At 43.5% G+C, this 21,587-nt stretch overlaps 1 protein-coding gene across 1 annotated transcript; it reads right to left on the bottom strand.

Annotated features, from left to right (window-relative positions):
- Positions 1-352: 352 nt before the first annotated feature.
- On the bottom strand, positions 353-10,270 carry LOC117027652 (A-kinase anchor protein 4-like). The gene is made up of 6 exons (XM_033115639.1): positions 10,253-10,270; positions 8,433-8,528; positions 7,338-7,388; positions 6,691-6,792; positions 1,532-3,652; positions 353-508 (listed from the first exon to the last, which is right to left on the bottom strand). The coding sequence occupies exons 2-6, from the start codon at positions 8,526-8,528 to the stop codon at positions 353-355; spliced, it is 2,526 nt and encodes an 841-aa protein (XP_032971530.1). The 5' UTR covers positions 10,253-10,270.
- Positions 10,271-21,587: the final 11,317 nt, after the last annotated feature.

The raw sequence follows: 21,587 nt of genomic DNA, 5'->3' as shown, positions 1-21,587 counted from the left end.
ACTTAGAGACACATACATGGGTTATATCCCTGTGTCTTGGGTGCTCAGAAAATAACCCAGTGTTAGAATCATCTGGACACAAGTCCAACACTGTATCACCGGTCCTTGAAATGAGACCCTTTCCCTTCTTTTGCCTTAGACATATGTGATCAAGAAAACAATGACGATGTTTTTATGTTGCTGCCCAGCTTATTGGACACCCTGTATTTACACAGTCCAACTGTTCAGGTGTATTGGGAAATACAGCCGTGTAGCATGTTGTTCAACGTCCTAATGGAGGGGGAAAACAGCTCGAATGGAATGCCACTAGGGTTGAGGGAGTAACTGGAGAGGTTTTAACAGTGTTGTTAGGTCACAGGTTAGCGAGCAGCCAGTCTAGCAGTTGTTTTTTAGCCATGTTGCCCAGAGCTTCATCCAGTTGTTGTTCCTTAGCAAACTTAATGACCTCTCGAAGGAGGTCTCCTACACTGTACCCCTTCTCTGCTGCCTTAGCTGAAACTTCAGGAAGCTGTGGAGAGAGCAGAAAGAGTTTGAGTCATGTGATGCTTTTGGAGAAGAGCTCCAGATGGATAAATTAAACTACCCACCAACGCACCTTTCCATGCATGTTTCTAGGGTTAGAGTAAAACCTGCCAGAAATCCAGGACTGACTTTTGTTTTCCCTTGACTCTCCTCTAATGACATTGATAAAAATGCCAAAGGTACTTTTTTTTGAGTTTCAGAAAACAAACTCTGGTATCAATTGTGTTCACTGAATACTTTCACCCAGTGCTGAGTCTTTCAATTAGTCTGTGCTGATTGCTAGGTCAAGGTTAGGGGTTGCCATTCCCCAACCTCCCCACAAAAAGTATGAGATTGGAAGTAGGGAGGATCAGCTGGGCTCAAGTACTGGACTAAAAATAATTTCGTTCAGTATTTTATTTCTCTGGAATCCATCAAATGTAGGAAATGAAGCTGTGTGTGTGTCAGAGAGAGAGAAAGAGAGAGAGAGACAGAGACAGAGACAGAGATAGACAGAGAGAACTCACATGTGTATGAATGTTAGTCTTCATGGGACTGAGGAGCAGGGCCAGGACTAAGGTGTGGCAAGTTAGGTGCATAGGGCAAAAAAATCAAACAAACAAAGAACTGCTCTGGGCACTTGTAGAACCTGTGAGTTTGGGGAGCAACTCCCTTTTTCTTTTATTCTCTCTCCAGTCCTTGGAGGGCCCTTCAAGCTCAAAATATAAGACTTAAAAAAATTGCTCCCCAGTTTACCAAACAGTTTTACCAAAGGATCATGATAAAACAGAGCTAATTTTACTCTCCTTCTCTTGGATGAGTTGTGCAGGCCTTGAAGTGTCCAGAGCACGACTTAGCTAATGGTTCGCCACTTTTGTGTCTTTTTATGAATTGAAAGTAATTCATAAGGCACATGGTGAAGAGCAAACTTGAACAAAAATTGAACCACGCTTGAACTTTAAGTACAATGCTGCCTCCCTGCCCCTGCCCATTCCAACCCTCTTTCTTTCGTGTGCCTGTCATTGCTCACCTTCTCCAGTTGTCCATCATCATCTCCCATGAAATAGAGCATAGGCACGTTAAATTGGGAGGCTGCAATCCACTGTAGGACAGCTTGGAGCTGCTTCTGCAACTTACTTGTTGAGCATTGATTACTGACAATGACTTCCAGCCCTGGAGGGTACTGATAGTTCTGTGACATTGCACCATCATGACTGCATCTGGGGCCAGCAGCCTGGTAATTGGGGTTGTTTGCCAAGGCTGCTTGTTCTTCCAAATCGGGAAGGGCTTCCCCATTGTTATACTCAGCCATGATAAGGCACAGCTTCATCACAGATTCTACCAGTAGATTGGTGAATTGCCGGCTCATTTGCTTCAGCTCACTGATAAAGCCAGATTCTTGATTCTCATGGCATTGTTCTTCCCCTCTCTTGGACATGGAAGTTGCTTTTTTTGACCTGGGTTCAGAATGTTTGTTCTCACCTTCAGATAGCTCATCACAGCTGAAGGAGTCCCCGTTAAGCAGTTTCTGAATCAGTGATAGAATGATGTTTGACATATCTAACTTCTGGGAATCTGCCTGTTGAGTCTCCCTTAGCGAGGTAGATGGCCCAGGAGCTCCATGAGATTCTAGGTGTTTCATTGAAAGTGCCTTGGCACTTTGGCCACACCCACTCTTTTCATATTGGGCACTCTGAGTCATGAAGTTCATGGTAGAAGCGGGATAGTCTTCTTCAAATGCTTCTTTGTCCTTGGTCTGCTTGGTCAGGTGGTACTGGATCAACATAAGGGCAGAGGTGATCAAGTCCTTTGCCAACGAGTCTGTGGAAGGGCTGATCTTTTCTCTCTTTTCTTCCTTACTGGCGCATGCTTTGCCAGCGATCCTGCCTTGGTTTCTCTGTGTTTGCTTCCACGTAGTCAGGCTCTCCTTGAGGATATGTTCACCAACTTTTTCAGCATTACTCAACGACTTGCATTTATCAGGTTTTAATTTGTTTTTGTCCTCTTCTTTCATCTCAGCTTTCACGTTGGAGATTTCGAGACTTTGGTTCTTGCACTTGGGATCATAGGACCCCGCTTTCAAAGATGCATATGACAGACTCTGTGATTTACTCTCCCTCTTCTCACCAAGTAGAGCAGTGACCAAGCGCTTCAGCATGGCCTCTATGATATCTGCAGCATTTTGTTTTCCGTGCTTGAACAGATTCCTCTTGACAGCTGAGACAAAGTCAGGGTTAGTCAGCAGGTCCCCGGTGATATTGTGCAGATTACTCAGGCAGGAGTCAATCAAATCGGAAACAATTTCCTTGGTGTGTTTTAACAGCACTTTCTTCAGGACCACACAGGCAGGAATTGGTTTTTCAGAGGTATGCACTTTCAAGGTCTTCATAACAGAAAGCATCATGTCAGATGCTACCAGATTTGCATAAACCATGAGTCCTTTGCTGATAGAATCCGGAATTTCTTTGTTACCTCTTTGGCACATCTGTCTGTCTACCCTGTTGTTCTTGTGGATTAATTCACTATGCAGAAGCATTTTCCGGCCACCTTCCTGAGACTCCTCTTCAGTGCCCTGCATTTCTGCAGAGGTCATTTCCACAGCATCATGGGCCATTTCAGAAGCGATCTTGCTTACCGCATTTCGGGGGCTATTTTTCCCTTTGTCCACAGAGAGTGGGTAGGTTAAATGATGAAAGCATTTGCTTCCATCTTCTAATTTCTTGATTTCTTTACGGACCATCTGCATTACCAAAGAAGATAGTTGGTTGATGGAGGAGGAAAGGCCATCTATAAAACGTTCTTCCTCAGGGGAGATTTCTGCCCTCTGAGTATTAGGAGATTTTGGCAGAGAGGTGGAAGGACTCTGGTTGTTGTTGTTGTTTTGTGGTGTTGTCATTTCTAGAAGTTGGCGTTGAGGTCCACTGGCCATGTAATCCATGTTCAGTTGATTGGCATAGACATTGTAGCAGTTTCCAGAGGCTAATTTGTGATGTTTGCCCTCTGTTTCCCCTACTTTATATTTACAAGTAGAGGCTGTGGGACTCAGTACATTTTGGAAACCCAAGGCATACCTCTGGAGATCAAGTAGGCAATTGAGAGTACTTAGAGGATCAGAGGGTGTTTGTTTGAAAAGGCATACAGTTCCCTCCATCTAGAAAAAGAAGAACACCTAAGAGTTCTTTTCCTTATTTTATTTAGAAGATATAGCATTCTAAACTGCACAGATTAAGGATTTGGCCTTTAGAATTTACATGGAAACGTAACACACAATTATATCCATTAATACACATTCAAGCACAAGTGGTAGCCACAAAAGCTCGGAGTATAGACATTTGTACACTTAACTGTATGCAAGTGTTATCAATATTTTTGTCAATTTCATTTGAGTATCTGGCTTATCTCTTATGTGTCAAAAGTATATGGATGTGTCTCTTATGTATGTGTATGTATAACAATATAACAATATAACAATTCATGAGTGTGAACATCTCAGTAGATGTGAGAATGTCAGCCTGTATTCTTAGTGTCTGAAAATGTGCCAGTGTGTGTCTGTGCGTACGTGTATGTCAGTGCACATGTGACTGACAATGTGTAATAATGTGTTAACATCAATAATGGTTGCATATGTCCTCTGTATAAACCAACATGTGCATGTTAGTGTGTATATTTTGTACATGTGTGTGAATGTAAAAATATGAGTGTGTATGTCAGTCTGTCTCTGAATATGTAAATAAGGAAGTGTCAATTTGATTGATCTGCATATATGTTTATGATATAAATCCAATAGCGTCTTTCATGTAACTAGAAATGTATTTATATATGGTAAAGCATTATTTCATGTACTAACATACATACTCATTATTATTTTAATGTATAATATATTAGTAGATATCCATTAAAATAGGACTATGTTTTACTAGATGATCGTATAATGACTGTGTATGTCAATAAACTGGGTATCAGTTTGTTATATCTATGTGCTATGTCAATGCTTGAGAATGTGTCAATGTTGTACATATTCTGCGTATTTGCGTATGTGTGTGAAAACACGAGTGGGGATGTCATTGTATCTGTGTCAATGTGTGTATCGATGCATACAATCGTGTGTTAGTGAATATGTGTCACTTTGTTGAAGTTTGTATGAGTGTGTATCAGATGAGGTAGATTTATAAGTGTGTATCCTTATACCAGAATCTGTACGGTCACTGCTTTGATCAACACTTGTGTGTGTTAACGTGTGTGCATGTTTATGCATGGCGTGCATGGATGTGTATATGGATGTCTATGTGTGACATGCGGGCATGTCTGTGCATCGGTTCTGTATACCTTTGTATATGTGTGTAAGTCGTTCTTTATGAATATATGTATATATGTTATGTCAACGCTTGCGTGTATTTGCCAGTTTCACATGTAGCCAGGCATGTGTGTGTCATTGTATAAATCATTTTTTGTTAATGTATAGAAATGCACATATTGATGTGTGTGTCATTTTATGTTAATTTATGTGTAGATACTGTATATATGCCCATGTCTGGGTATGTGTATATGTATTGCACAAATCTACTCAGTGCTAAGTACCATTGCCCTCTTTACCCTTTCCATTGCTTCATCTCCTCTCTTTTCACTGAACACCTGGAAATGTGACGTCATGATAAAGTCAAATTTGTGCAAATGGGCTTAAGTTAGAATCAAGGAGATCTGCCTTGTGTACAGGAAATATGGCCTACTCTTTTAAAAATAAACATCAGGTGTAATTTATCCCTTTCTTAAGACACCGAAATGGAGTTAACCCCCGGCCTCCTCCACATCCCCATATGAACCTAAAACTCTTTGAAGAATATTTTGGAATTGTTTTTTCTTCTTTGGGGCTACTTTCATCACTCCAAAGGTGTCTGGGGCCACAAAGGTTGTTTCTGGTTATAGCATGAGCAGAGGGACACAGACCAAGAAATATTTGACTCCTTTGTGCTAAAGCCAAATATCCTGTTCCAACACCAGCCACTCCAGGCTTATTGGACTGTGAAGGTGACTTGTCATGTGCTCTACCACCCGCACCAAATCAGGAGCTTAACAAATATAATTTAGAATATTTACATAAAGACAAAAGGTTTCTGTATGTGACAGTGGTGTGCAAGTCTAATTGCTTGTAACATTATTCTACCGAACAGCCTGGGTAATCTCTTAGACAACAGGGTGGGGACCAGGCAACTGCTGTTCTTGGTTGTTGTGGATTCTCTCTGCTCCATATCCTTGTTCTTTTTTTTTCTTCCAGAATAATTTAATTACAAGGCTAGTTAATGGAAATTTCTATTACAAATACTTCATTTGCTATGTAATCCTAGAAATAGATCTAAAAAGTAATCTACTGGTTAATGGGTTGTGGTTCTCTAGGGCAGTGACACAATTAAAAAGAAACCATAGGGTTGTATCCTATGGACACATTAATCTAGATTTGATGTTGGTTCAGAATCTATTTGCAAAATTAAGAATAAATATAATCCATCTTGATCTGTATGTTTTCTTTCCATGTCCATAAAATGAAGAGCATTTCCTGACCACCAGTTTTCCATACAACAGACAAGTAAATCTTGTAGCACTAGCCAAAAATGGTTACGGCTTAGGAACATCACAGACACTGGCCTCTTTCGAGAGCAGACAGCGACCCTCATTCAGGTGAAGCTGCTAATCAATGACATCCATAGCTTCGTTTGTATTCACCATCCCCAAGGATGCTTAGCATCTTCACATAACAGCTCTTACACCGACAGCCATTGTTCCTACCAAACACGAACAAACCCCAAGTTCCGATGCAAAAGAAGGATCCTTGTTCTTTCTTATTGGACGCTGGGCAATGTGGGGCACACAAGTCTATTACAAGGCACCAAAAAACACCGCAAAGGGTCTTGCTTATAAGTCCATGTCTTTGTTAGGATAAGGATAGCAAGATACTCTTTGGAATACGTACCTGAAATCAGGAAATGGCATTGTGAGCTCCTGTGATTAGTGTTAGGTAGCTGGGTGGTGAACTTACCTTGACTCTGAACTTCAGCCTGTGTTCTCTACACTGCATACTATGCAAATTTATGGGCCTGTCTAACAATAGTACTCTTACTGTCTCTGAAACAGAGTCCTCAGAATCAGCACTGGGCTCTGGGAATTAGAAAAGGCTGACTCAGAGGCTAAGTATACCTTAGAGCGGTCTTGATCCTCGGTATCCTTGATCACAATAATTTCTTTTTCTTTCAGCTTCTCCAGGATGACGTTACCTCCTGAACAGGAACCACCAGCATCCTATGGATTAAGAGATGAGATTCTTATGAATAGTTGCTTTTTGAAACTTCACCAAGCTGGCCCTCACCTTGCTACCGCTTCAAAGCATGAATGTCACGTCTCTTATTATCTCTTTTCCTTTTGAAGGAGAAGTAGGCTTGTAATGCTAGCCAGTCTTTAAAGAACGAGATATTTTCCTCTCCACAAATTACTACATTCTTCCCCCAGGAGATAGTCACAAAGCCATCCGTTTAGGAATCATATTCCATTAGTCATTGACCCTTTGGTCAGTTATTTTTTACTGTTCTGACAGTCTATCTTCCATGCTTTAATCCTTTCAAGCCTACCAGCAACTTCAGTGGCTTCTAAAATGAGATTTGGTCTCAAGAATGCCAGTAAATTCTCAACAAGGGATCCTAGACTCAGAAGAATAATAGCGATCCACCTGAGTCCCCTCCACCTTTCCACCCTCTGCCACAGCCTTTCCCTTTCACTACGCTGTCACTGACAACCCTCTCAGCAGTTTCCCACCCATTCCAACTCGGAGGGGAGCAGAAAATACATACCTCGGAATCTTTCCCTTCCACATTCAGGGTGGACACATCAATAAAACATATCTGCATCAAATTAGGAGGATGAAATTTAGAGAAATTCTATAGAAAAGACTGTAGTTTATCTTCTGGGAGATGAGAATAGCACTTACCGTATAGGGTTCTTGTGAGAATTCATTGAGATAGTGCGTGTAAAGCTTTTAGTAGAGTACCTGTACACAGTGAGTACGCAATAAGTCTTATTAGGCAGACAGAATCTTAGCATTACTGTGTTTTCTTGATGAAAAAACCTACCTGTCAGAGAGACCCAGAATACAACATCCGCATTTATTGAGAAAACTGAGGAGAGGTGACTTGCCCAACTGACACAAACTCAAAGGTGGAGCTGTATTAGAACTCGATTCCCCTGACTCCCAGTTTAGAGCAATTTCTACTACACTAGTGTGCCCCAAATGTGGTATTTTTACCATTGATTGATGCTATAGAAACTTTAAGTGGTAGCTGGAAAACCGTTACTGTGTTTAATAGGTGCATTTTTAAATTGTTTTTTGGGAAAAGTTCATACTAGGACATCAAACCTGTGATATTATGAGTAGTATTGTTTAGGGTGATGGTAATTTTTAAATGTAAGACAATTTGAAACACACTGCCGAAACACAAATTAAATAAATAATAATATGAGTGGTACTTGAACATGATTTAAAACATATGAATTCTATGCAAATCTCTCAAATTTTGGGAAACAGGAAGTGTTTTTCCCTCCTGGGGGAGTGCCACTTCAGCGCAACTAACCGGTAGTAGGTGATATCATTATGACATCAGAGGCTAGGTAATAGAGGCTGGTAACTAGGCAACCACCACTCCTCCCTCCCCTGAGGCTCCGCCCACCTTCCCCCTCCCTGGCTACTTGACATCACTCCTCATCCTGCCCCTTCCTTGATTTGACCCTGAGTGACACATCAACATGCTGTTCTCTCACAGAATGTATTGATCTTGGTTGCTTGGAGAAATGACACTATCACCCTCCATTAGTCTATCCCGGGTTCCAGGATACCTCTATTCATACGCCAATCCTTTCTACCCCATAGTAGGAGTCATTTTGTATCTTACCACTTTACGGTCCTGTTGTTTCTGTACTTTCGGGCTATAGAGATCCACCTTGCACACATCTGTGTGGCTGTGTAACCAGTCAATATTTTCAGACATCTGGAAAGAGAAAGTAATCTGAATAGCTGGTTTCTATGGTTTTTAGAAACTGGCTCTGTTTGGACAAGAATCTCTGGAGGGCCTCCTGAAAACCATCTCTGTGTTTCACACAGGTTTAGACTAGGTGGGGTGAGCAATGAGGAAAGGACTCTCTGAAAAGTTCGAACTTGATGATCAGGATCATTATCTTTTAGCATAGTCTGTAGTTTCCTTTAATTTAGACTCCCCACACCAAGTGTGGAACCATGGGACTATCATATTGACTTGGGAGAATACCGATCAGGAAAAATGGCATGCTGAGAAGCAAATTTAAAAGGAGATCTAGAGACTGTAGAAATGAAATGTGGTGATTTACTTCCACCCAAATCCACGAACTAAATCTTACCTGTCTCCACTTTCTTTACCCGCTCTCGGGTACCTTCAAAGAATCAAGCTCACCTCACCCCGTTTAGCTGAATTTTGGCTAACCCCAGTTCAGTCTTTCTCCTTATGTCAAAGGAAGTGAAATTAAGTAAATAGCTGTAACAGTTATCACATAGGACCACTGGAAAACACTAAAGTCAATACCAGTAGTGTGAATAAATAGCCCTCAAAGAAGTGTAAAAAAAAAAAAGAAAGAAATTGATACAATCACTACCTTAATCACAAAGTTATAGTTGACTTTTGGCTGAAAATGTGCCACCAAGAAGGGAGACGTGCCCCTTTAGATGGATTTCGGCAGTGCCAAGTTCTTGGGCACCCGCAGCTGGCTTCCACCCCTGTCAGCAGCTGGGCAGTGACTGAGGGGCCAAGGCTTTTGCCTGCTGCTTATGACCCTGGGGTATGACATTAGCGTTTGTTGGGTCACAATGCCCGAAACTATAGCAACCGCAGCAAAGGTGTGGCAGGCTGGCAAACTCAGTAACCCTTCACATCTAAAGCACATCACGCTGTCTGCTGTACAACAACCTTTTTTCTATTCTTTTTAGTAAGATATACATATTTCTTTCACATTTTGTCCAGCTACGAACCTCTTGAAACTTCCAAAACAATCTAATCATATTAGATACCACTCTGGTGGAGGTCTGTATTTTTCACATATGGAATTACCTGTGCCTGTGCGAACAAAACAGTATTGATTTATTGTTCAGCTTCAGTGCCGTGATCAGGCATCTACATTTTCCTTGAAGTGGTCTCCGTAATGAGACAAGTGTCCATCGGATACCCTACAAAACCTTTACAACATTATTGATTACATTCCCCAAATTAACAATAATGAATGTCAACTACAAGTTTATATATGTGTATATATATATATATGTATTTACAAGAAGCAGAGTACAGCTTTAGGAATACAAACAGTGGAAATTTATTGGGTGTGTGCGATGTCAGAGGGATGGTGTGTGGGGCAGGGGGGTTGACACAGTGTGAGTGATATAAATGATAAACGTCTAACTATTACTTTGTTTTGTGCACCTAAAACTAAAAAAAAAAAAAAAAAAACAGTATTAATTTTCACACCTTAGCTTATTTCTCTTTGGGTTTCCCACTAGATATTCAGAGTTATGTGGCAAGACAGCTTTTTATGTGGAAACAAAGAAATGTTAATCAAAGTCCTTTCTGGATATCCCGAATACAAGTAATAAAATAGAAAGTTAGAGGCTGTCTTAGCAGCTTCTGTGAGTTTGCCTCACTATCAAGGCACCCTCCTAGCTAGTTAAAAAGACGTCAGAAGATGCTCCTACCTTTGTAGTATCAGAGTACGCTATTTCGTAGGACCTTGGAATGATTTTTTCTTGTGAATTTGGATGCTGTGATGACCCTTCCAGTCTGACCTAAGATGTTGCTTCTAAAGTCTCCATACTCTCCTAAAGCTTCGACCCCCGGCTGGTACCTGAACTTTTTACTTTATGACATTGCTGTTTCTATAGGCAGCAGTGACAGCAGGATTCTGGGCAACAGGATTCTGGGTTTCTAAGTGGTCCAGCAAGCTCTGAAAAAAGGATCAGGGTCAGCCTTTCAGAGACTCCTCAAGGCATAAAAGGACTTGAGCCCCTCCTATCTTTTCTTTATAACCAGTGGTGGATTGCTGGCTACAGTATTATAGAAGATACATCTCAGAGGGACAGAGAAAGGATTTACAATCACGAGTTTTCTGAAGTAAATGCTCTACGAAAAAGGAGGTCAGGGACCTCTAGTCAGGGTTTGGCTGCAACAAACAGTAAATTCTTTTGGCAGTGTTGAACTTTCTTAATGTACGGATTGGATGAAAAGCTTTGTGCTGAAAGTTGAAGTTTTCATAGGCCAAGGTTGAGGCCTAGTTGAGAAGAGGGCTCAGCGGAGCCTGACTATACCCAATCATCAAGTCGCATACCTTAAATGTTTACATTTTTTATTAAAAATTAATTTTGTTCAAGAAGGGAGACTTTGTCAATGGTGACGAGCTAAAATCCATAGTACAGGACCTGTTTTTCCTTTACCACACTTTTGTCAAGGGGAACTTTTGATGATGAAGCTGGAGCTCCTGTGTTTGGCTCATGTCTGTGGAATAAGCAGCAGAGAAAGAAAATGTTTACTTATTCTGCAAGCATAAGAGTGTATATGCCTACGATTAAAAAAACAAAAAACAAACCAAAAACAACACCTCTGTCTCTCCTAGCCCAGAAGGGTGAAACTGTGATCTGGGCCTGGGAAATGTCTTACCAAATCCCCTAAATGACAAAGAGATAAAGGAGGAATATGTCTCTGTGAGTCCCCAAATGATGTAGGGCACTTGTGAGTGAGTGCCGGGACCGTGTCTCATGAGACCGCAGAATGGAAACACGGACCCAAGAGAGGCAAAGAGTTTTACAAAGAGGATAGTATACTGAAAGGAAAGGGTCAGAGCTCCCTAGCAGGAGGGAGTCCCGAATAGGGGTGCCCCATGACTGAGGCAAAAGCTCTTACTTTTATACCTTGCCTTGCCTGTTTGGGGAAGGGAAGCTGTTTGGGGAAGGGAAGCTGTTTGAAGAAGGGAACTGGCGCCTTCTAATGAAATTCGTCTACCAGGTTTGTTCTGCTTGCCCATCCTGAAGGAATTAGCAAAGTAACCCACACTTATCTATCAGATCGGCTCCATTTGTCAGGCCAAAAGGACCTTTATGATTAATCTCAACGTGTTGCTACATTTTGTCGTGGAGCAAGGAGTGATGTCAAAACCTGGAGTTTCAGAATATGGCTGCTTTGTTTATTCCTCCAGGGCCTCCCTGTCTACCTAGCGACACGACATGCTAGCTAACCTGTCTCAAACCCCCTCTGAAGAGGAAACCCTAACTGCTGTTAGGGAGTAGGGGCGACGACCCTGCTGGCTGCTTCAGGCTGACCGGGGGCATGGCACAGAGACTGGCAGTTAGGGTTTGTCCAGAGGCCTATCTAAGGGTCCCCGGTAGATGAACAAGTCCAGGTGAGGATGTTGTCTTGTAGGCCAGTGGGTAGTCTGTAAGCTGAGATGCATTGTAGGCAACAGCATGAGGTAATATCTATAATAATGAATGAAAGAGAAATGAGAAAAGTTTCCTTAAGTCCTGCTAAACTGGGAAGCCAGGAAGAAAATATCTAGGCTGAAGAGTCTTGTTTTTAGTTTAATATTGGAAATTATATTATGAATTTGTTGAACTTTATCTTTAATTAACTGTGAATTATCAGAGAGATTGAGACACCATAACCCTTTAAACTTTTTACACCCTTGATTGTGTTTGAGAAGTAGATAATCTATGACAGCTCTGTTTGAGAGATGTTTCTCTTACCCACCCTAACTCTTGTCTCATAGCATGTGAGGTAGGGTTTAAGGTTTTTGTCATTGAGTAAGCTATTTGACTCTTTAGGCTTCTGTATATTATTTTTTATAAAAGAGCTCTCATCATTGTGGAACATCCAATCAGGGTTGTCTATGGCTGTTTGTTGTAAACATGTTAGGACAGCATTGTTTTTTATTAAAATTTATTGGCAGGTAAATTCTTCCTCCATCTCTGGGAGGAAGGTAGCAGGATTAAGGGTGGAGCAGGTCTGTATTTGAATTACAGGACTGTTTTTAAAGGGAGTTGGCTATCAGTGAGCCTGTGATTCTTATTAGCATCTAAAGGCCCTTGAATGTGGTGTGGGGCAAAAATGGTTAAGTTTGCCCGATGGTGAGCTTGGTGGCTTTGGAAACTAGGAGGGCAGCTGTAGTTATGGCCATTGGGCAAGCTGGCCAACCACAAGCTATGAGGTCTAGTTCCTTACTTAAATAGTTTCAGAATCTTTTTTAAGTTTAATTTGCTTGTTTTACATTTTCTTAAGGTATAGACCAATGATAAGAAATAGACTAAGTGAACTGAGCCCAAATCTGGGGGCTGTCTTTATCTTTACAACCAAAGCAGTTTTCAGAGGAGAAAGGTCCAGAGTGAGCGTTTGAGACAGAATTAATGGCTTTTGTATCACCTAGGAAATTAATACACTTACCTGTCATGTCACGGTCACCTGCCGTTTTACCCCCTGTGATGAGAATAGCTTGGGAGCTGATGGGTACTTCAGGCTGAAAAGTGATGACGCCCATTTTGGGGGAGGGAGTTGGTCCTTGCTCCCTTCAGAACAAGGGGTACTCTCTCCTGTAGTGCCGTTTGGTCTGTGTAGGAGGCACGGCTGTTTCGGAGGATTAGGAATCCAGTGATCTGGGCTTGTATATCCAGAGTAGGCTCTTTTGTCTCAGCGATTTCTCTCTGGAGCTTTTGGGGTGCCCTGAGGTGGCTTCAGCCCTGGGTTGTCTCTAACTGTGTCTAAAAGTCTGGCCTGTCTCTGGTCTTATCCTCTGGTCACGCTGTTCCTCTATTCCTTGCTTTTCTGTCTTGACAGTTAAAGATGTTTAAGCAAATTCCTGGCCTTCTCTAGGATCTGAGCCTCATGATCAGGCATGTAATAGTGGGCCACAACCATTTGAATTCCCTGACAGTTAGGAGAAAAGATTAAGCTAAGCTTACTCATATTGGCCTATAGCTGATACCGAGGAAGACACATCAACTCTAGCAGTAGTACAATATAAAAGTTTACTTAACTATTAGCCAAATTCAGTTTTTGGGTTTAATTTTTGAGTAACCAAGGAGCTGATTGAGAAAATATAAAACCTAGAAAATTTTTCTGTTGACATATTTACTGAGAACCAAAAGCAAGCAATAAGTACTTCTGAAGGAGGAGTGCTCATTTTCCTTGAGTCCCCAAATGATGTAACGATGTTGGATCTGCTAGCAGTTTCTGGGTGGTGGACGGGATCGTGTCTCATGAAGCCGAAGAATGGACCCACACACCAGGGAGAGGCCAAAAGTTGTGAAGGAAGTGTGGGGACATAGCCAGGAGTGCAGTTTCCAGGCTCTCGGCCTCTCGTGGAACGGTGCTGGCTCAGGTAGTAAATGGGCATCAACTGTGATTGGATGGCCATCAGCTGTAACCAGTGAGCCATTGGCCACTAATATAACTGCTGTGGCTATGCTAGCAGAAAATGGGGGGCTAGCAAGAAGATAGTGGCTGAGCTTGCAAGAGCGGTGTCATGCAGGAGACCCTGCTCGCTGCACCATGTGTCATGCAGGACGGCCTGCGGGCTCTCCGGTCCCACTCCCCACACAAGAATTCAGGATATGGTGAGGCCAAAAAGGAACACCCACGGAGCCATAGATAGCGGAGTCATACTACTATATTCTCGCTGGCAGCTAGGTTGGAGACACAGGAAGCAGGAGCCACACTGTTCACAACCCTCACTGCACCGCTTGCAGGCTCAGCCACCATCTTCTTGCTAGCCCCCATTTTCTGCTAGCATAGCCACAGCAGTTATATTAGTGGCCAATGGCTCACTGATTACAGCTGATGGCCAACTAGCCACAGCTGATGGCCATCCAATCATAGTTGATGGTCATTTAATACCTGAGCCAGCACCTTTCTATGTGAGGCCAAGAGCCTGGAAACTGCTTTTTGGGGCTCTGTCCCCACAATCCACCCCTACAGGGTCTCGCCTCACAATCTACGCGACAAGCATCTTCCGCGAGGGGCCCTATGCAAGGAGCCTGGAGGTGGATGCAGTATCCGGGACACAGCCAGGCTCTCTGGGCACAGTCAGGGTTTCTCAGGGCACCACCAGTACTTCTGGGCACAGCCAGACTTCCTGGGCTTCTTAGGGTACCACAAGTCTCCCCGGGCACAGCCAGGATTTCTCAGGGCACCACCAGTACTTCTGGGCACAGCCAGACTTCCTGCATTTCTTAGGGTACCACTAGTCTCCCCGGGTACAGCGAGGGCCTCTCAGGGCACTGCCACTTTCTCTGGGCACAGCCAGACTTCCTGGACTCAGCCAGGGCTCTCAGGGCACTGCCACTTTCTCTGGGCACAGTCAGACTTCCTGGACTCAGCCAGGGCTCTCAGGGCACTGCCACTCTCTCTGGGCCTCTCGGTACCGTGGTGGAACAACAGCGGCTCACAGTCAAGGTGCTTACATATTCTCGATGGTGGCCGGTCAAGACACAAAAGCAAATATTGGCCAGTTCCACTACGTGGTGGTATGTTTCCAAGCAAACAGTCAAGCGGTCCATTAAATTATGGATGGAAGGCAATTCCCCATAATCCATAGTCATTCGCCAGGGCTGTCCTGGGGGTGAGGGATGACCTTGACCTCACCCTCAGCTCCCACGGAGGACTCAGCAAGCCTTTCCTCCTGGGACTACAAGTCCTGCATCCGGGCTGCTTCAGCAAGCACTTCCCAGCCCACAGGACCGCAACGACCTTCGCTTTCTCTGGCCTTTGCTGGGTTGGGGAACTGTCCACATCATTCCACCCCTCCACGGGGTTCCAGCTCTCCGGCAGCTGCTCCTCCTGGTCTTCCTGAGACTGAGTGTTCATATGTATAAACTGCTCCACCGCCCTTCGGGGAGCTTTGGTCGGCACCGTACCCTGCTTACGAAACTGAGTTTTTATACGTGTAAACTGCTCCAGTATATTCCGGAGAGTTTCGGCCGACATCATACCCTGCTCGCTGCGCCATTTGTCATGCAGGACGGCCTGCGGGGTCTCCGGTCCTGCTCCCCACACAAGAATGCAGGATATGGTGAGGCCAAAAAGGAACACCCACGGAGCCATAGGTAGGGGAGTCATACTACTATATTCTTGCTGGCAGCTAGGTTGGAGACACAGGAAGCAGGAGCCACACTGTTCACAACCCTCACTGCACCGCTTGCAGGCTCAGCCACCATCTTCTTGCTAGCCCCCATTTTCTGCTAGCGTAGCCACAGCAGTTATATTAGTGGCCAATGGCTCACTGGTTACAGCTGATGGCCAACTAGCCACAGCTGATGGCCATCCAATCACAGTTGATGGCCATTTACTACCTGAGCCAGCACCTTTCTATGTGAGGCCGAGAGCCTGGAAACTGCCTTTTGGGACTCTGTCCCCACAAGTGGATTGCAGTTAGCATGGTGGATGGCAGCTAGCAACTGAGGTTGGTTGGCAGAGACAAGTGGACAGCGGGTTGCGTATCGTGTGACACCTGCTTCCTGTGTCTCCAACCCAGCCGCCAGCGAGACTATAGTGGTATGACTCCCCTACCTATGGCTCCGTGGGTGTTCCTTTTTAGCCTCACCATTTCCTGCATTCTTATGTGGGGAGTGGGACTAGAGACCCCGCAGGCTGCCCCGCATGACAAATGGCGTAGTCGGCAGGATATGGTGCCCGCCAAAGCTCTCTGAAGGGCAGTGGAGTAGTTTGTACATAAGAAGTTTCAGTCTCAGGAAGACCAGGAGGAGCATCTGCTGGAGAGCTGGACCACAGTGGAGAGGTGGGAAGACGTGTACAGTTCCCCAACCAGCATAGGCCGGAGAAAGCAAAGGTCATTGTGGCCCTGTGGGCTGGGAAGTTCTTGCTGAGGCAGCCCAGATGCAGGACTTGTAGTCCCAGGAGGAAACACTTGCTGAGTCCTCTGTGGAAGATGAGGGTGAGGTCAAGGTCGTCCCTCACCTCCAGGACACCTCTGGAGAATGACTATGGACTATAGGGAATTGCCTTCCATCCATAATTTAATGGACCACTTGACTGTTTGGGAACATACCACCATGTAGTGGAACTGGCGGATGTTTGCTTTTCTGTCTTGACTGGCCGCCATCGAGAATATGTAAGCACCTTGACTGTGAGTCGCTGTTGTTCCAGCACAGTACCCTGAGAGGCCAAGAGAGAGTGGCAGTACCCTGAGAATCCTGACTGAGCCCAGGAAGTCTGGCTGTGCCCAGTGAAATTGGCAGTGCCCTGAGAGCCCTGACTGAGTCCAGGAAGTCTGGCTGTGTCCAGAGAGAGTGGCAGTGCCCTGAGATGCCCTGGCTGTGCCCGGGGAGATTGGTGGTACCCTAAGAAGCCCAGGAAGTCTGGCTGTGCCAAGAAGAACTGGTGTGTTCCCTGAGAAACCTTGGCTGTGCCCAGAGATCCTGGCTGTGTCCATGATATTGCATTCACCTCCAGGCTCCTCGCATAGGGCCGCTCACGGAAGATGCTTGTCGCGTAGATGTGAGGCGTGACCTGTAGGTGTGTAGTGTGGGGACAGAGCCAGGAGTGCAGTTTCCAGGCTCTCGGCCTCACGTGGAAAGGTGCTGGCTCAGGTATTAAATGGCCATCAACTATGATTGGATGGCCATCAGCTGTGGCTAGTTGGCCATCAGCTGTAACGAGTGAGACATTGGCCACTAATATAACTGCTGTGGCTACACTAGCAGCAAATGGGGGCTAGCAAGAAGATGGTGGCTGAGCTAGGAAGAGCAGATAGCAGATAGCATGGTGGATTGCAGCCAGCAGTGAGGTTCGTTGGCAGACACAAGTGAACGGTGGGTTGCGGATCATGTGGCTCGTACTTCCTGTGTCTCCAATCCAGCCTCCAGCGAGAATATAGTGGTATGACTCCCCTATCTATGGCTTCGTGGGTGTTCCTTTTTGGCCTCACCATATCTTGCGTTCTTATGTGGGGAGCGGGAGTAGAGACCCAGAAGCTACCCCGTATACCACCCTACATGACAGGTAGTGACTCTGGGCACTGTGAGCAGATGGGAATTACCAGTTTTTCCACCCGGGATGCATTTTGATCATCACCTCTACTTATACTTGGGGACATTGCCTGCTCTCTGAGTCCTAGGAGCTGTGTCTGCTTGCTTTTTGAAGTGCCTCCTGCCTTGGGATAGCTTTTGGCCTTCTTCTGGGCCATGGCCTATGCCTGCAATACCCTTTGGAAACCTGTGCCTATCCATGAGCCTAGATTCCTGCCAGCCAACCATCCACCCCACTCCAGAGGTTCCTGTTGCCTCCTAGATGCACCTACTCCATTCTGTCTACATTACCTGAACTAGGTCAGGACTTACCCTGACTGATGTATGACATTATGGACAGGGTCCTTGTATTCTGTGAAGGAGAACAGAGTGGGAGCTTTGGAGCCACAGCTCTCTGTGTTTGAATCCCAACTCTACCACTTCCTAACTGTGGGAACTTGAACAGGTTACTCAGCTTCTCTGGGCCTCAGTTGCTTCATCTGCAAAATGCGATAGTATTAATACCTACTCTCGTAGGGTTATTGGGAGGATTCAAGGGCATAATAGTGAAAAGCACTTAGAAGAATGACTGCCACGTAGGAAAAGCTCAGTAAATGTTAGATAGTATTAGTATTAGTATTATTAGTATTATTTTACATTGAAGCTTTAATGGGCACATGTAGGCATATTTTCATCTTGCTTTCCTCTTTGATCTGCACAACACCTCCAGAGAAGTAGATATGAAAGGTATTGATTAGCATCCCAATTTTTGAGGTGAGGAAATTGCCACTTGGCTATATGAAGGGATTAAGTGATATTAAGTGCCCGTGGTGAATGACAAATTTTCTGATTCCCCATTTAATGTTATTTTTTCCTCCCAAGGAACACTGAAGTAGATGGATCATTATTCATCCAATAAACATTTATTGAATGGCTAGTATGTACCAGGCACTGGGCTGAGCTGGGCACTAATGATACGAAGCAGACAGGTCCCTGTGCTCCTGCAGTTACCATTCTGGGAGGAGATAGTCCGTAGCAAGTAAATAATAATAAAAGGGATACATCTCTTGCTGCCTTTAGGATTCTCTCTTTGTATTTAACTTTTGGCATTCTAATCATGATGTGTCTTGCTGTTGGCCTCTTTGGGTTCATCTTGTTTGGGACTCTCTGTGCTTCCTGGGCTTGTACGTCCATTTCCTTCACCAGGCCAGGGAAGTTTTCTGGCAGGAAATATTCCAAGTGATGAAAACCAACGACATACAACCAAGATTACTCAACCCAGCACGGCTGTCATTTAGAATTGAAGGACAGATAAGGAGCTTCCCAGACAAGAAAAAGATGAAGAAGTTCATCACCACCACACCAGTATACCAAGGAATCTTAGAGGGACTTCTTTAAGATGGGAGGGGGGTTAAGGATGGGTGAAAGAGGAAGGGATTAAGAAGTACAAATTGGTTGTTACACAGTAGTCATGGGGATGTAGGGTACGGCATAAGGAACATAGTCAATAATATCGTAATAAGTAGGTATGGTGCCAGATAGGTACTAGATCTATCAGGGTGATAGATGGGAGTGGGGTTGGAGGCGGGGTGCAAAAGGTGACGGTATTAAGAAATACAAATTGGTAGTTAATGCAGAATGGGGAATATAATCAACAATGTTGTAAGGTTCACGTAAGGTGCCAGATGGGCACTGGACTTATCGGGGGGATCACGTCCTAGTCTGTGTAGAGGCCTGACCACTGTGCTATACACCTGAAGCTGAAGTAGAATAATACTGAATGTCAACTATAACTAACTATATAGGTATATATAGTCACGGGATGTGGAGTACAACATAGGGAAGATACTAGATGGTATTGTAACAGCTATATAAGACGTCAGAGGGGTAGTAGCATGGGGGGTGGGTTATCACTTTATGAGGGGTTTACATGTCTATTATTATACGTTGCTTTGTACACCTGAAACTAATAAAAATATATTTTTTAAAAAAAGGACATATCAATTAGAATGATGAAAGTAAAACAGGATCATGTAATAAAGAGTAAACTGTGGGAGATCGGATGGCGAAGGCAGGCTTTTCTGAGGAGGAGACTTCATGACAAGAGGAGTTGAGCTAGAAGCATCCTCACCTTGGATATGTAGCTGGGACGTGGGAGGGAAGATTTCCTAAAGAGGAGCTTCCAAGGTCCTGCTCTGGGCCACCACAGACAAGTGGAAGGAGCCGGAAGCAGGGCTACAGGTTAAGGGTGGCTCAGGGTCCAGAGGCAGAAAGACTTGCTAAATTACAGAGAGACTTTCTAGAGAGGTAGAAGAGCAAAGAAACTTGTGAAGAGTGGAAGGGAAATTTGTTGTTTCCTGCAGGTATTTATTAAGTTTAACTATGTTTTACAACAAACTTTATTGAGATATAATTTAGATAGAACAACATTCACTAATTGTAAGTGTACAGTTTGATGAGTCTCGAGAAACGTATACATACACCTACCTGTACTAGACACCTCCTCTATGGAGGTATACAGTTGACATTTCCATAACCCTGAAACGTTCCCTTGTGACTCTTTGCAGTCAATTCTGGCCAGGTATTTTGTAGAAATACCTCAAATTTGTCCCTCAATTTGAGTTTATCTGACGGGTTCTCATGATTGCACTGGAGTTAAGACGTTTTTGGCAAGAATACTATACAGGTGACATGTCCTTCTCTTGACATCATGTTGGGAGACACATGATATCAATGTCTATTGGTGATGTTAAACTTGATCACCTAATTAAGATGTGACTGGTGGGTTTGTCCATTGTAGAGTCACAATGTTTCCCTTTGCACTTAATAAATACCTTGGGGGAAAAGAAATATCCCATAACAATTTAAATTGGCATTGTATGAAACCTACATGTTGAATAAGAGACTCTTGTTTTATTTAGTTATACTGGTCAGGATCATGGTCTATTTTTAAATTTATCTATTTTTGTTTATTGTTCTCATTCATGTTTTATGGTTTTTTACTAAACAAGGATTCTGACTCAATAGGAAGATAGTATGATAGAATGGAAAGAAACATAGTATTTTACATGAGGCAAACCTGGGTTTGAATCACAACTCTCCCACTTACTGGCCAAATGACCGTGAAAAAGGCCTTTAAACCTGAGTCCCTAATTTCTCATCTGTAAAAGCAGCTAACAAGAAGCCATATCCCATATCATGAGGTTTTTGAAAGAATTAAAGCCCCTAGTAGTGTCTGGCACTCGTAAGGGCTCTGTAACTGTCATTTCTTGCCTTCGTTTATACCCAAGTGTTTAATATTATTGTCACTATGGCAATTAGACTCTGCTCTTTCTGGCTGGGAGGCTCTAGGATATAGAAACTCAATAGATTTTTAGATGTTTTTCATGTTCTGACGTCACAGAGACTTCACTGCAGTGGTACTGCTGAACTTTTTACATGTTTCTGCGTAGCTGGGGAGAAAGCAGCTGGGATTATTTTAGTTGATAGCAAATTCTCACAGCTCACTGGTGTCTTCTATCCTATACCTTTGCACACTTCATTTATAATCTCCGGTATTTGGGGATTTGATTTTCGTAAATGTACAAATGTAACATTTGCCCAAGTGGCATTTTTATTTCTACCTTTTACTTATTTTTCTTCTTTAATTATTAGAACTATTTTCAAGTAGAATTTTAACAGGGGCAAATTTGTGTGGTTCCTGTTTTAATCTAATAGGAGCTTTTGTTTGGAAGGATGTATTATTATGTTAAGCAAGAGAGAAAACACTGCAATACCCCTTTCTTTACCCCTGATTTTTTTTAGGTTTAAGTGAAACTTTGCTCTGTTTTTTTTTCGTTTGTTTGTTTTTTTTGTTTTGTTTTTGTTTTATTCCTTGCTCCAAATTTTATTTCCGCTTTCCTAAACTTGTTTGATTTCTTCCCTTCTTAATTTCTTTAGGCAGGGACTTAAATCACTGTACAGGCTTGCAGGACAATACATTCTCTAAATACTGCCTCGGCAATCTCCCACAAAGTGTTACTGC

This window comes from Rhinolophus ferrumequinum, chromosome X (genome assembly GCF_004115265.2).
Source record: "Rhinolophus ferrumequinum isolate MPI-CBG mRhiFer1 chromosome X, mRhiFer1_v1.p, whole genome shotgun sequence".
Taxonomy (NCBI): Eukaryota; Metazoa; Chordata; class Mammalia; order Chiroptera; family Rhinolophidae; genus Rhinolophus; species Rhinolophus ferrumequinum.
The sequence above is the reverse complement of the archived record's forward strand: the minus strand, read 5'-3'. Positions and strand labels throughout refer to the sequence as shown.